The sequence below is a fragment of the Culex quinquefasciatus genome, chromosome 1 (assembly GCF_015732765.1).
Source record: "Culex quinquefasciatus strain JHB chromosome 1, VPISU_Cqui_1.0_pri_paternal, whole genome shotgun sequence".
In the NCBI taxonomy this organism is placed as follows: Eukaryota; Metazoa; Arthropoda; class Insecta; order Diptera; family Culicidae; genus Culex; species Culex quinquefasciatus.
In genome coordinates, this window is record NC_051861.1 from 37,415,099 (window position 1) to 37,430,156 (window position 15,058).

The 15,058-nt window shown below is 37.1% G+C and overlaps 2 protein-coding genes across 13 annotated transcripts in view; both read right to left on the reverse strand.

Moving 5' to 3' along the window:
• The window catches only part of LOC6035079 (tolloid-like protein 2), a 331,983-nt gene that overhangs the window by 129,896 nt on the left and 187,029 nt on the right, over nt 1-15,058 (reverse strand). The window lies entirely within an intron of this gene.
• On the reverse strand, nt 37-1,703 carry LOC119767627. The gene has a single exon (XM_038256591.1). The coding sequence runs from the start codon at nt 1,637-1,639 to the stop codon at nt 1,529-1,531; it is 111 nt and encodes a 36-aa protein (XP_038112519.1). The 5' UTR covers nt 1,640-1,703; the 3' UTR covers nt 37-1,528.

Below are 15,058 nucleotides of genomic sequence, written 5' to 3' on the forward strand. Positions count from 1 at the left end.
GACAGCTTGTGTCCTCTTTTAGAATGTTTTTTTTTCTTTGAAAATTTCTCTTAAATACACGTCTATGGAGCAACTGTCAAACGGCAGTGCTGCCAAACTGTCTTATTCACACTACATCACCCTTCCCCTCACATAACTACTCTACCGTAAACGCCCATATCGAATTGTTTGTTAACCTACCAACACACTCCTACAGTTTTAAAAACTAACCGCGCCAATTCCTACAATTTGTTGATATACTATATAAAACGTCACTTTTTGGCACATTTCAACTGTGCACGCGCCTTCAGAACAAAAAACGCCTGTCAACCAGCCCTAACACTCCGCGCCACTCACACAATTAACTTTCGCTACTTTGAAACTAATTCAGGCGCCGCCATTTTGTATAACTTCCTAACAACAACAACTACACTTGTCTCGCGTGCCCAACGAATATCAACGCCGAGAAAATAATACACACACACACACACACACGCACCAGTCCGTCTTCTTTTGATACTATAATTGGTGGCAAAATTGCCGTACTCTTCACATGATGAAAGTTGTTTTACCGTTCCGACACAACAAAAGAACTGTCATCATTTGTCTTAGCGTCTTAGTCTAGTCTAAACATCTGTGTAATTTTACAATTTCTTGCTTTCTCGATATGTTTTCTTTTATATTTTTTTTTCACCTAGATAAATGTATGCTTCGTTTTGTTAGTTTCTATAATTGTTCAACCGATTCCTATCTTTTATTCACTAACCCTAACTTTGTTTCTGTTTTTGTTTTGTTTGTTTGCTTTGTTCTTCGCCGTGAAAGAGTGTGTTTCCGTGTGTTTCGTGTGCAAGCCCCCTACTGGCTGTGTAGAATTGATGAGAAAGATTTTATTCCATTTGCGTTTTTTTGGTTGTATGTTTGTTTTGCCGGTAAAGTTGTTGTTGTTATTTTCTTTTGTTTGCTGTTGTTGTTTACCGTGATGGTGTTGTGCGGTGTCAAGCGTCGTGTGTCAGAGCGTGTGCGTGCGAGAGATAGAGGAGGAGGATAAAGGATGATCTGAGTAGGCTGTCAGATTAGGTTTGCAGTGTAGTGTTGCCAACAGGAAGGAGGCGTCTGCTGCGATTTGAAGTGCTGGATTGAAGCGAGCGTTGAAGTAGGGACAGTGTTGCCAGAAAGGGAGAGTACGACCGTGCGTACAGCGTACAGTTTCCGCTTCGCAATCTTCGTGTGAACTTGAGGGGGATCTCTTCTCTACCGTGGCGTTTGACGTTTTGGCGTTACGGAGCGTTACGCGACGTTATGTCTACTGGTTGGGATCTTCTTGACTGGATCATCAGGACGTCAGCTGACCGTGGGAATGGTAGAGGGACCGAAGAATCAACGATGTGGTGGAGGTGGTGGTGACGGTCTTCCGGTCAGCTTTCCGCCGTACTGGGTCGACGCTACCCGCGGTTAACGAGGTTGTGGAACAAAATTCATCCAAATTCTAACAGCCGGGGGGCCTTGGCTATCCATCGGCGAAGTGACCTGGCCCCAGTTGGAGCTTATCTCACTTCGGTTCGCCCATCGTTTGGCCGACTACTATGATCAGCACGATGAATACTGCCAGCAGTACCAGAATACAGCAGATGGCCACCGCAACCATGGCGCTGTTACTCATTCAACTATCTGGTGTGGACAAGAGTGCCTATACTGAAAAGCTTTGTGGAAGCTCGGCTACCGCACCGTTGCCAGCTGCAAGGTGACAGCTACGTCGTCGTTTCCGCCGTCTCCGCGGTACAGCCTCCGGCTAGAACTCAACAGCTTCCAACACTGCCCGAGCTGTCAAACTCATCCGAGCGCGTATATCATTCGCACCTCATTGGCTGCCTCTGTGAATGTTTCGCACTTTCAACCGCCCACAGCTATGAGCACAACACAATACACTTCAATTTTCGATCACCAATCTCACTAATGAAAACGCGCAACCCCTCGTCTCGCAACAGTGGCGTACCCCTCGCACACACTCAGTCGAGATTCATTTCAACTCGTTACTTTTTTTTCACTCGCAAAAAAGGGAATAGCACTAATTTGAGTTTCAACCAGACCGCTCTCCGCGCCTTTCCTCGTGTCGATGTCGGTGTGGGGGATCTGCAAAAATAATTGTAATTGCAGGCTCGTTTGATCTATTTATACAGAGCGCACTATTTACGTCCCGCTGACCGTTCCGAAACACATTTCTCTATTGGCACACCCCTCGCGTTTCCCCTGGTTTTGTTTTGGTTGCTGATTGGGAAAAAGGCTGTATTTTTGTCGAGTTTTGGCTGATCGGGAAATTGTTTTCAATTTCGGTGAAAAATAAACGCATTTGTTTACTCGTTTAAATGCGGCTTCAAAGTGCTGAACTGATCTCGTTTTGAGAGTCGTGATTGAACAAAACGTGTCGATTTTAGTCAAGTCTGCTCGTTGAAACATTTTAAATGATTTTAAAACAAAGTTAAGTAGTGTCATACCGCTTGTACTATTATCAGATTTGTCGAAAAGTGGATTTGTTGCAAGGTACACTCAAATCCCGATGGTTTGACACCAACCGTTGTTAAACAAACGGGGTCACTTTTTAGTTTGACACCCTTTTTACACGGAGTTCACACACTACCAAACGTTTGTTTTGATAGTGCACATGAGCACCGTGTGAAAATTGACAGTTTGTCATTTTTTAGTTTGACTTTGACCAACCAACGGGGTACAAACTAGAAAAGTGACCAACCATCGGGGGTTGAGTGTATGTAGATTAGTAAGGTAAGGTGGGTTTTCCAGCTGTCAGAATAGATTTTCAGAAAAGTGAAAATTTGATCATTTTCCGGGGAAATACAATTTGAGCGTACCCGGTTTTGTGGGCCCATTGGGCCTAAGATGGCGGCCATTCATATTGTCTAGCCAAACATTAAATAATGGCTCTTTGGATCATAGAGAAGGTCGACATTGAGTTAGAGCCAAATAAAATCCATTTATGAAATTCGTGGAGAATACCTCATTAGTTCCTCAACAGAACTTTTTTTAATTATATATTTAATCTAACATCCAAAAGTTTAAATTTAGTTGTTTTAAATACATTTATATAAAATCTTCAGGAGTCAAAATTTGCTTTGACATGAACCAATCTATTTATGACACTTATTTCAGGGGTAATGAATACAGTGACTTGACCCTTGGTAAGAAAACAGATTTGTCAAAAAAAGTTGAGTGCTGTCAGTTTGAGATGAAAGCATAATTCTCTAGAGTAACAAAATTCACAAAAGTCCTAACATCAGTTGTAAACATATAAATCGTCATGCCTAAAGTAAGGAAATGACTAGATTTTCATTTGCATTTTCATCAAAAACTGTAAAATGGTAAAATGATAATTGTTTCCAAAATGACCGAGTGTCGATCCCCTAGGGCATTCAAGTGACAGCTTCTTCAAATATTGTCAAAATAAACTGTTTCACAGATGAACAGACTTTAAACTCGGTTTTTCAAGTTGTTGATTCATGGAGACATTCTAAACAGCTGAATTCACGTAGGATTTCTCCAAATGACAATTTTTCGCATCCGCTTGACAAAAACCTTGACAAGCGTCTGAATCTGCACCGACTTGCCACAGCTTAAATGCAAAACGAATCAATTTTTGCAAATATTTTTATCCTGTCATTCCACCCATCTTCCCCCTTCTCTCGAAATCCCAACCCCCCTCTGACGTTTGCCGCCTAATATTATGCACCCACCGTCCTCCCTTCTGCCAGCATTTCCCATTTCACGCTTGGCAACGGTTGGCAACATTGTCGTGTAAGGAGCCCACGACTTCCCAAGGGGTTTTTTTTCTCTCCCCCTGTCGGCAAGCGATTATGCGTAATACCCAACAAATCAGCATCACATCCGGTGGAATACAAAATTTGGCTGGCGAAGGCGCTTTTTTCCCAAACCCCCTCCTTACTGCCAAGGAGCGGGACTGTCATACTGACTTTGGCAGGCAAAAACCCGGTGACAACGACGTTTCGGGGATAATCTTGGCTCAAGATATTAAATTCACATATTGTGAGCGAGAGTGTGTGAGGGTAAAAGCTGCTGGTGCTGCCACCTGGTGTTTTTGGTTTGAATATTTGCAAACTTTAAGGACGGGGTTTTGTGGGCGAGATGTCACTCTTTGCGAAAATTGGCTCCACGTGCAATTGAAATTAATGGATCGAAAATTTAACGGTTATTTTAAAGTCGTTTGACAGTTTGTTTCACGCATACTAGCAAAAAACGTTTGAGTGTCTTTGATGACGGTTGACATTATTGAAATTCAGTGAAAAATCCAAGGAAAATCACTTTGTTATGCGTTATGTGAAACTTTTCAGCTGTGATGGACACAAAATGTGCACATCTTCAGGAATTTCTACTACTATTTCCAGCAATGAACTAACATGTTGCAGCACAATGTATTTGCCTCATGCTACGTCATGTCAGTTCTTAATGCTGTGAAATGTATCCGTTTCAAAGCTTACACACCAAAAAATAATCATGTAATTTTATGTCGTTTTGATGCACATAACTGGAGCGTCTGATTTGACACAATATTACATCAGATTTGGAAATTACATGAACCTAACGAGACACCTATATAAGCGTTGAATTTTACGTTAATTGAATATAAGATGATGTAATTTCAAGTTGATGTAATTTTGCTAAATTGAAAATAAAATCGCTGGGTTTTCAGATTAGAAAATTGAAAAGAGGCACTTTAAGTTTAATTTTTTATTTCACGAACAGAAGCGCTACATTTTTTAAATTTAGATAATTTTCTTCGCTTGTTTCAAGCAACACTTGCACTGGATCAAGAAGTTACCGAAAATACACTTTCTAACTTGATTTGAACACTGATTCACTAAAACGCCTTCCCACGTTCCGACTCAGAAGAACCATCCCCCGATTGCTGTTCTTATTATCCGAGCTGGGCACCGAGAACGTAAATAGTTCTGGGGAAATCAAGACCCGTTTTGTTAAAAATCTAAAGCCGGTTCCGGATCCAGCCGGATGATGATTGGCGATGCAATTTAACCTAGAAAAACATAAACACAATTTTCACTCAACTGCTGTTATTCAAGGTAAAATTTCGGCTTACCTGGTTGACCACCCGTGAAGTAAGCTGCGGAACAACGAACGCCCGTTTTGTGGAAAATTGAGTGTCCTGCTGGACGCTACCGTGGACGGACAGTTGACGTAAGCACAACTTAATCCATCGATGTCCGTACGGCGCCTGACCGTGTTCCGTGACCTTGAGTCGGAACCGTCGTCGTTGGGTCTAGGATCGTCCAATATTATTGTCCTTTCCAAAGAAGTCACGAAGATGACTATTCCCGACGATGAAATCCCAAAACTCTTCGGATTCATGTTTCGGAAGATGTCTCAGAACGTTCTGAGGCAGGTTCCAGTCAGACCACCGGGAGAGTTCTTGCGGTTCTCCAAGCTGCTGCTCATGATTGTTCCGAAATTTTACGAAATGCAGCAGGGAAAATCCGTCCGCTTTGTTTTTTTTTTTTTGCATCCTGAAACAGAAACAAACAACAACCAATAAGCAACAATTATAAAATTAATTCAAACTATGTTTATCTTACCTTTGAATGTGATTTTGTTGGTTTAGTTGTCAGGTACTTGCCAGATCTGCCCTAATTATCGGAAATTGTACCACCGGCCGAGCTGTTCCGACCGTTCCGACAGCAGCTTGTCTCGCGTTCAACATGGCTGACATTTCGAGTGGCTCGCTACACTGTTAGATGAACTGACGTGAAGTTCAGTTAAAGTACACTTAAAATTACATCAAAATACACGCTCCAGCTATGTGCATCAGAAGAGACGTAAAATTAAGTTTAAAGAAATGGATTCTTACGGCTTTAATTATTTAATGTTCAACTTTGATATTTTAGCCGTAAACTGGCGATGTACGTGAAAACAGCCATAATTTTACATCACATTTTTGATTAAATGAATTTATTTTACATTAGTTTTATCTTTACGTTATGTGTGGAATTCATAATTTTTTAGTGTGTATGTTGCTTTTCACGCTTGACCTTTTCACATCCCTAAGTGATGGACGTGGTTGTTTCACTTTGGTCAGCAAATTGACGTTATTGTGGAAGGATGAGTTTGCACTTTTGCGAAGCGAAAGCACTGTTGAAATGTTTAGGAACTGATTTCGACAGTTTTACATCTGATTAGTCTGTGTGTTTCAAGCTAAACGTCAAAAAACCAAGCGTCTCCTTTGAAATTCACTGACAGCAAAAGAATTTTTTTACAGTGTTGCCAGATTGTTTTATCATTCCGTTTTCCGTGTCATACCAAATATAATGCCAATTGTGTGCAAACTTGTTTTTTTTTTATTTGCGATTCCGTGGTTCAATTTTTCACACTCGATTTACGGTGAAAAAATTAATACCTATTTAATTGAAATAAATGGCAAGCAAACGTGGAAACCGCAAGCCAGGTGTGGGTGTGCGTTGTGCTGAATGTGGCAGTTTTGGTTTGTTTACGTCTTTTCTAGAATGAATTTCTGCATTCAATTTCAGGTTATTAATTGAAACGGAAGAGCAATTGCAGGTCAGATGTCGCTGAAAGCTGTTGATTTGTTTTTCCGAGGATAACGATTTTTAATGTTGAACTGCTTTTTGTCAAGCAATTAAATGACACATTTTCGAACATTTTCTGAAAATTAAAAATCACAAATATAAATATATTGGAATGAAAACAATTATATTGATCAAAATTTGTTTGGATTGCACAAAATTTACATCGAAATTTTGAATGTTTTTACAGAAAATATTGTTGTTTGTCAATCTTAATAGAGTTTTTTTACCAAATCAAATCAAATTGAGTAAACTTGTAATGTTAGCTTATTTCATGTTTCTTTTTCTCTATTGTGTGAGAAATTTATTGTTAAAATTTTGAAAAAGTTTCTAGAAAAATAGCACAACTTCGGGCATAGATAAAGATGGTTGTTCTCTTCGACTTTTTTTCCGAAGGCTTTTTCTTTTACACTTATCTCGTATACACTCCAAATCACTCGGAAAAAGGAAAAAACTCGCAAAGAAAATAACTGGAGCAAGGAGAGTGGCGTTTATTTTTAGTCACAAAAAAAAAAACCTCGCCAAGGATACTACCGAGAGTCTTTTCTATTTCTTTTTGTGGCCAGTTTTTACCTTATTTCTTCTGGAAGATTTTTTTTTCAGAAGAAGCCGATGGATGTGCTCTCTCGTGTGTGAAATGGGGATCACCCGAGTGTCATTATTTTTATTATCATCAGCTCGCAAGGTCGATGGAATTGTGTTTTGTCCTCGCTCGTTTTTTTTCGAGATTATTTACGCTCCCTCAAAAATTTTGACACAGTTTATAACGCGTCGAAGGAGAAACATTACAGGAAGTGGTGCCACCTTCCGGACGCACGGCGCAGCTAAATTATAAACATCCGCAAGAAGGTGGAAATTACGGTGCGGTACTAAAACGACCAGGACGAAAATACAATTAATTTCGAGAGTAACTCTTTAACGACTACGGTGCGGACGATGATGATGATGATGCGGCGGCAAAGCACCCACCCACGCCACGTGGTTTGGGAGTCGGTTAGTGGCAGTGCTGCCAGCGTTGGCTTCTCGGCTTGTCATAAATTTATTTTTTAATTATTTAACCGTTATCTTGCCGGGGTGGGTTGTTGCGTATCGCGTTTTTGCTTAAATTTGATGCTTGTGTCTTGCAGAACATTAGGCCGTTTCATGCTTTTAATTTTGTTAGATCAATAAAAACATATTTAATTAAAAATACTCTTTCAGTCCTCAAACTATTTTTACTTAAAAGTCCAACTAATATCTTTTCATTTGCGTCCAAGGGGGCTAAAATTGGTTAAAACGATGAGAATATTTGAATTTTTAAAAGAATGTTCTGATCATTTTTTGTTACACTTAAAAGATTAACCTTGCAAAGTTAGAAAAAACACGTAATTGCAAAAAATAAATAAAATAAAATGACATATCTCACGATTTTTGACAGTTTAGTATTGGGAAATGGCAGCGATTTTAAAACTACGTTTTTTCGGAACTTACGCCATCAAATCGGGCGTTTATTTTTACACAAAAGTCCCTTTGACACCAAATTTCTATCTCATCACGGTATAGAGCTACAAATCACTGAAAAACGTGTCTTAGTAAGAACCCAGAAAAATGAAAGGGGTCGTACCGCCTCTCCGTCACGAGACATCGAAAAATGAATCACGGCCCCATCCTAAAATGACGAAGCAATTTTTCGAAGACTTTTGATCCCTCTCTTAGCCCCTAAATTAAATAATAATAGAGCAATTCCAGCTCAAATCAGGATTTTTTCTGGTACTTTTGTACCCGACCCTCTCCGATTTCAATGAAACTTTGTAGACATGTTATCCTAGGCCTATATAAGCCATTTTTGTGCATATGGAGCAAATAGTACTCGAGAATAACATTTGAGAAGGGCGTTAGGTATTTAAATATTTTAGTATTTTGCAATTTAAAAATTACTGTATCTCGAAGCCGATGCATCGTACCAAAAAGTGGTCAAAGACAAACTTGTAGGAAATTGGACGAGCTTTCTGATAAAAATATACTGAAACAAAAATACACGCCACTTTTATGTCATTTTTCAATTTTTATGTTTAAAAGTTAAATTTGAAGGTGATGTCACGATTTTTTTTCGCTCAAAATTTTTGAGGAAATACTTTAAGATTTTACCAAAAGACTGACGAAAAATGCAGGATGGTATGCCTCTCCTAAAAAAATACAAAAATCATTTACGAAAACTGTTTTTTTGAAAAGTGGTCTAAACGTCAAAATTTTTAAAAACCGGTAGTGGGAATCGATTCCCCAGATAATTTTACATAAAAGTCTCCATATTGACCATTGTCCTATGTCCAATCCTTGGGAAGATACAGCGGTTTTAAAAATAAAAATGTTGAAAAACTGGATTTTTGGTGGTTTTTGACAATTTCTATACGACAGACTTGGTTTTTCAGTCTCGTAAATATTTTTACCGGAAAGCTCGTCCAATTTCCCATAAGTTTGCCTTTGACAGCTTTTTGATTTATATCGTTTTTATATTTACGTAATCAAATGTACTATCCTGGTTTCTACCACACTGAAAAAAATATTCTATTTTCAGTTATAAGCAATGTAATTAAGCTTATATCTGTAAGCCCTTACATCCAATTGAAATGCTGTCAAAGGCAAACTTATGGGAAATTGGACGAGCTTTCCGGTAAAAATATTTACGAGACTGAAAAACCAAGTCTGTCGTATAGAAATTGTCAAAAACCACCAAAAATCCAGTTTTTCAACATTTTTATTTTTAAAACCGCTGTATCTTCCCAAGGATTGGACATAGGACAATGGTCAATACGGAGACTTTTATGTTAAATTGTCTGGGGAATCGATTCCCACTACCGGTTTTTAAACATTTTGACGTTTAGACCACTTTAAAAAAAAACAGTTTTAGTAAATGATTTTTGTATTTTTTTAGGAGAGACATACCATCCTGCATTTTTCGTCAGTCTTTTAGTAACTTTTTAGGCTATTTCCTCAAAAATTTTGAACGAAAGAAAATCGAGACATCATCTTCAAATTTAAGTTTTAGGCTTAAAACTCAAAAAATCTCATAGATGTGGCGTGTATCTTTGTTTCAGTGTATTTTTTCAGAAAGCCCGTCCAATTTCCTACAAGTTTGTCTTTGACCACTTTTTGATACGACGCAACGGCTTCGAGATACAGTAATTTTTAAATTACAGAATACAAAAATATTTAAATACCTTACGCCCTTCTCAAATGTTATTCTCGAGTACTATTTGCTCCATATGCACAAATGGCTTATATAGGCCTAGGATAACATGTCTACAAAGTTTCATTGAAATCGGAGAGGGTCGGGTACAAAAGTATCAGAAAAATTCCTGATTTGAGCTGGAATTGCTCAATAATAATAATAATAATCAAATGCTACGTCATTTGTACACAGAAAAAAATGATGGTAATATTCATCAGGAAATGGTGACAGATTTTGTGGCAAAAAATATGTGTAATATTACATCAGGAATTGATGAATTTTCATCAGTTTCTGATGAATATTCCTCAGGTTCCCTTTTTTACACTTTTTTTTTTGTAATTTTACTCAAAAAATGATTAATATTCAACCAACCAAATTTTCAACATTCCAAAATTTAACTTTTTTTTGCTGTGTAGATGACACTCAACATAGAAAAAAATAATCCAGAAAATTTGAAAAATTTACTCTCCAAAAAAAAATTTAATTTTAATTTAAAGTGGAGAGTTAATAACAGCTTAAAAAATGTGTCCATTTCAGAAAATAATTTTCTCGAAATTTGAGAAAATTGTCAGCAATTTACGGTCTTCAATAATCAAAAAATCATTTGTTGAGTAATGCAATTCAAAGAATTTAATAAAAATAGATTACCCAAGTATGTTTCATTTGGCAACTCAATTGCCAGTTTTCAATATCTATCCGATTTTCAATTAAAAGCGTTACTTAATCCACCGATGGTGGTTGGTGCCTTCCTCACAATTATGTACATATTTGTTTCTGTAGTAAGAATGTCAAACCTAAAAATTTTATCTAAATTTTACTTCTTACAACATATCTACATGGAGTATGGGGTCTAGAATCCCAAAAATCATTGGTCGTAATATTAGAACAACACCTACGGGGCTGTTTCATGAAAATTGTTCACTTTCAATAGTTATATTACTTTAAAGTTTTTTAAGCCTTAAGGCAGTAAAAAAATATATCTGTTAATTTTTCCCGGGAGTTTCAAATCAACAAAATTCCGAGAGCCAGATCTCCGGATAGATCCGGACAACTTTTTCATCAACATATTTGAGATCCGGCCTCTAAAATGTGTACAAATGACACTAAAGTGCTCATAACTTCTGATAGGTTTATCAGATCTTCAATGTTTTGGGCTCATTAGAAAGGTCTTTCAAATACCTTTCTAAAAATGTATGATCAGACGAGTTTTCTCACAAAAACCACCCTATTTATCTTTCAAACTTTAGCCAGAATCGTTTTTTTAGCATAACTTTTGAAATACTTAACAAAACTTCATAATAGTTAAAATAGGTCTTGTGGGACCCTAAGACGGATCGAATGAGACCAGAATACCCCAAATCGGTTCAGCCAGTCCTGAGATAATTGAGTGCATTTTTTTCGGTGCACGGACTTACAGACATACACACGCACAGACATTTGCTCAGAATTTGATTCTGAGTCGATAGGTATACGTGAAGGTAGGTCTACGAGGTCTCATTAAGAAGTTCATTTTTCGAGTGATTTTATAGCCTTTCCTCAGTAAGGTGAGGAAGGCAAAAAGAGTTGATGTCCCTATTTTGGACCTACTGTGCAACGCTCAACCCTTTACTGGCTTGTTCTGGAAAAGCCTATACTGCATAGTTGGATTACTTATGCCCTTTACTTGGAGTCAATTTGGACATCTTAAATTGAATGTAACTATTTTGTTGAGACTGGGGTGCCAAAATATTAAAAGTGGTTCCAAGAATGTTCTTCAAGCGAACGATCACAATAAAAACTTCAGAAATTGATGAAATCACCGTAATTCTACCACGTGGGTCTGAAATAGGTAGTAGGTCCAAAAATAGGGACATCTTCCATATGATTTAAGTTTTAGTTTTCATTTTGAAATTCGTAATTCCCTGGTTTTCTTCCACTTTTTAACTGCAATATAATATCATTGAAAATTTACAAACGCATCATATTATTGATTGTTGGTAAGGAAGGCATCAATCACATAGGTGGATTGAGCTAGTTTTTTTTTTATATGAGATTTTTTAAGTGTCACTTAACATGACGATGTCTCGGCAACTATTAGTACGAGTTTTATTATTGTTTTGAGCTTTAATCTTAAGATATACTGAAATTTCCGAAATCAGTTGTATTTTTCGAATTTAATTAAACAATTCAAGCCAAAATTAGCAACACAACCATCCGCCTACTAACATTTGGAAGTATCCCAAGGAAAATGCCATAACTTGTACCAGCCTAACCTCGCATTCCTTCAACTTTTGCCAATAAACGTTAACTGCTCTTGAATCTCTCTGCTGGCTCGCTACTGGCCTCGGTTGATGTTGTCTAGCACCTGCGTCACTCTCAATGCCGAGGAACGGTGGCCACCGGGGACAACGTCCCAGCCCAGCCGGTTTGGAAGGGTCATTTGTTACGGCCCCGAACCGAGAGCAGCCATCATCTTGAGCGCGGGGGAGGTCGTTCAGGTGGAACTTTTGGCGTTCGCGGCTCGTAAATACAGACTCGGGAAGAGTTGTTTCAGGGGCTTTCGTAACATAACCTGGCAATAACCTGGAAATGTGCTGGGACTATGAATAAATCTTGCCCCTTACAAATCCCGGACCCGGAGTCTGGGCTGCGCGGCAATTATCGACAAATCTCCCCCGGGTTTAATTAGAAAGTTGGGTTGGCCTCTCCCTTTTGTGGGACTCTGATGTGTTGTAGCGTGGCATGTGGGTCGATTAATCACAGTTATTGTTAGTGGGGATTCGGTGAGGGGAGGGGCGCAAGTTAGGGGACAATACCTATTTTGGTTGCTGTACATGATGATGAAACTTGGCCAAATGAGAAGTTTTTGATTGTTTGGAACAACTTTTCTAAATGGTTAAGGTTAATTTTGCCTCGAAGAAATCGTTTTCTTAAAGATTTGTTAAGCAAATTCTTGTCAAATTTTCTTGACTAACATAAAAAAAAACAATGGACAGTATCAAACCCCTCCAACTTTTCCGCTCGGTAAACATAGTTTAAACGCCTCCCCTTAACGTTTTCCATCAAATTTGATGACGTCACAACCAAGTAGCAGCGACCGCCAAAAAGAAGAAGAAGAACAAGAGTGACAGGAAATGAACACTCTGACGGCGAGGCCTCACACTTTAAAATTTTGGAGCCGAAAGTGACACTTTTTCATCGGTCTGCCCTAGAAAGTGTGTTAGGACGTCAGCTTGTTTCGTGCTAATGGCAAAGGACACGAAGACCCGGGGGGCAATTAGAGGGTGATACCGACGTGGCACTCTTACTTTTTGAGGAGTGAATTTGGGCAAGTGCGGGCACACGGTGTGCTTTAACAAGTTTTCTCAACGAAAATATAAATTCCCGTTGACTTGACCGAATAACATTGAAATCATGTAGAATTCGGTGAGAAGTAACCGTGTCGCAAATTTGTTGAACAACAGTTCTAACAACCATTGTTCAACTTTTTTTTAGTCATCCAACGGTCATAAGAAACTACTGTTCAGCAAATCAATAGTTGAATTCATAAATTCAAAAAAAAAGTTTATATACTAGGATAACATAAGATTATTATTTTTTGATGAAAGTGCTTTCAAATCGCAAAATTTACACATTTTCTCTGAACAAATATTTACTGAGAGTAATTTAAACAAGTTACCTAACTAGAGATTTTAAGACGATTTTTTATTAAATAGCTTTGGGATAAATAAAAGGGAATTTTAAGTACTATTGAAAGAAATAATAAAGTTCAGGCTCGAATATCCGAATGTCTTAAAAGAAATTTCGCAAAATGTGTTTTTTTAATATTTTTTTTATACTTAACATCAAATTCAAGTTCAGCGACCCACCATATTGGATTTGAAATTAAGCTGATTATTTCATTTTTTATGTCACTTTGGGCTAGTTGGCCCAAAATAAGACAACGATCGCTTTATACAACTTAAAAATAAATGATTTTAAATAAAAACAAAAAAATACACCAGTTTGAGAATTTTGCTGTAAAGAATGTTAAAATAGTTAAGCAAATTATAGTTTTAAATTACATCTAAATGGCAAATTAAGGATTTTTTACGAGTGCGATGTATTCGTGATTATTACGAAATAAAAACCGAAGATTTGATTTTCACACAAGATCAATTCTCTACGAAATCGGTCTTTATTTTAGAATTTTAATTTTTGTATTTTTTAATCCGACTGAAACTTTTTTGATGCCTTCGGTATGCCCAAAGAAGCCATTTTGCTTCAGTAGTTTGTCCATTTAATTTTCCATACACATTTGGTAGCTGTTCATACAAAAATGATGTATGCAAATTCAAAAATCTGTATCTTTTGAAGAAATTTTTTGATCGACTTGGTGTCTTGGACAAAGTTGTAGGTATAGATTAGGACTACACTGAAAAAAATGACACGGTTAAAAAATTGAGATTTTAAATTTCACTTTTTGTCACTAAAACTTAATTTGCAAAAAATACTATTTTTTAATTTTTTGATATGTTTTTGGGGACATCAAATGCCTACTTTTCAGAAATTTCCAGAACGGGCAAAATATCTTTGACCGAGTCATGAATTTTTGAATAAATACTGATTTTTTTTTCAAAAAATCAAAATATTGGTCATAAAAATGTTTTAACTTCATTTTTCAATGAAAAATCGAATTTGCAATCAAAAAGTACTTAAGTGCAATCTAGATGAGCAGTTCTCTACGGAATCGGTCTTTTTTCTTTAATTTTAATTTTTGTATTTTTTAATCCGACTGTCTTCGGTACCCGAGCAGACGGAAATAACTTGGGAATAACATTTTTTGATATTTGAAAATACTAAGCCAATAACATTTTATGTTATTTATAACAAGATTTGTTATTGAACGTAATGAAATTGTTGTTATTGGATTGTTATTGTAATAACAGACTAATCACATTTTTAGTTAAAATCTTTGTTATTATTTTTTGTTATTTTAACAATAACATTTGGGGATATTCTTCCATAGCAAAAAATGTTATTCCAAAGTTGTTTTTGCTTTCAATCAATATCAGACCAATAAAAAATTTGTTATGATAACATAAACTGTTATTCAGCTATTATGCAAAAATTGATTTTTCAAAAAGATTCCATAACATTATCCGTTATTTTAACAGTATTTGTTATTGAAATGGCATGAATTTAGTTATTACCGTCTGTTCGGATATGCCCAAAGAAGCCGTTATGCATCATTAGTTTGTCCATATAAATTTCCTTACAAATTTGGCAGTTG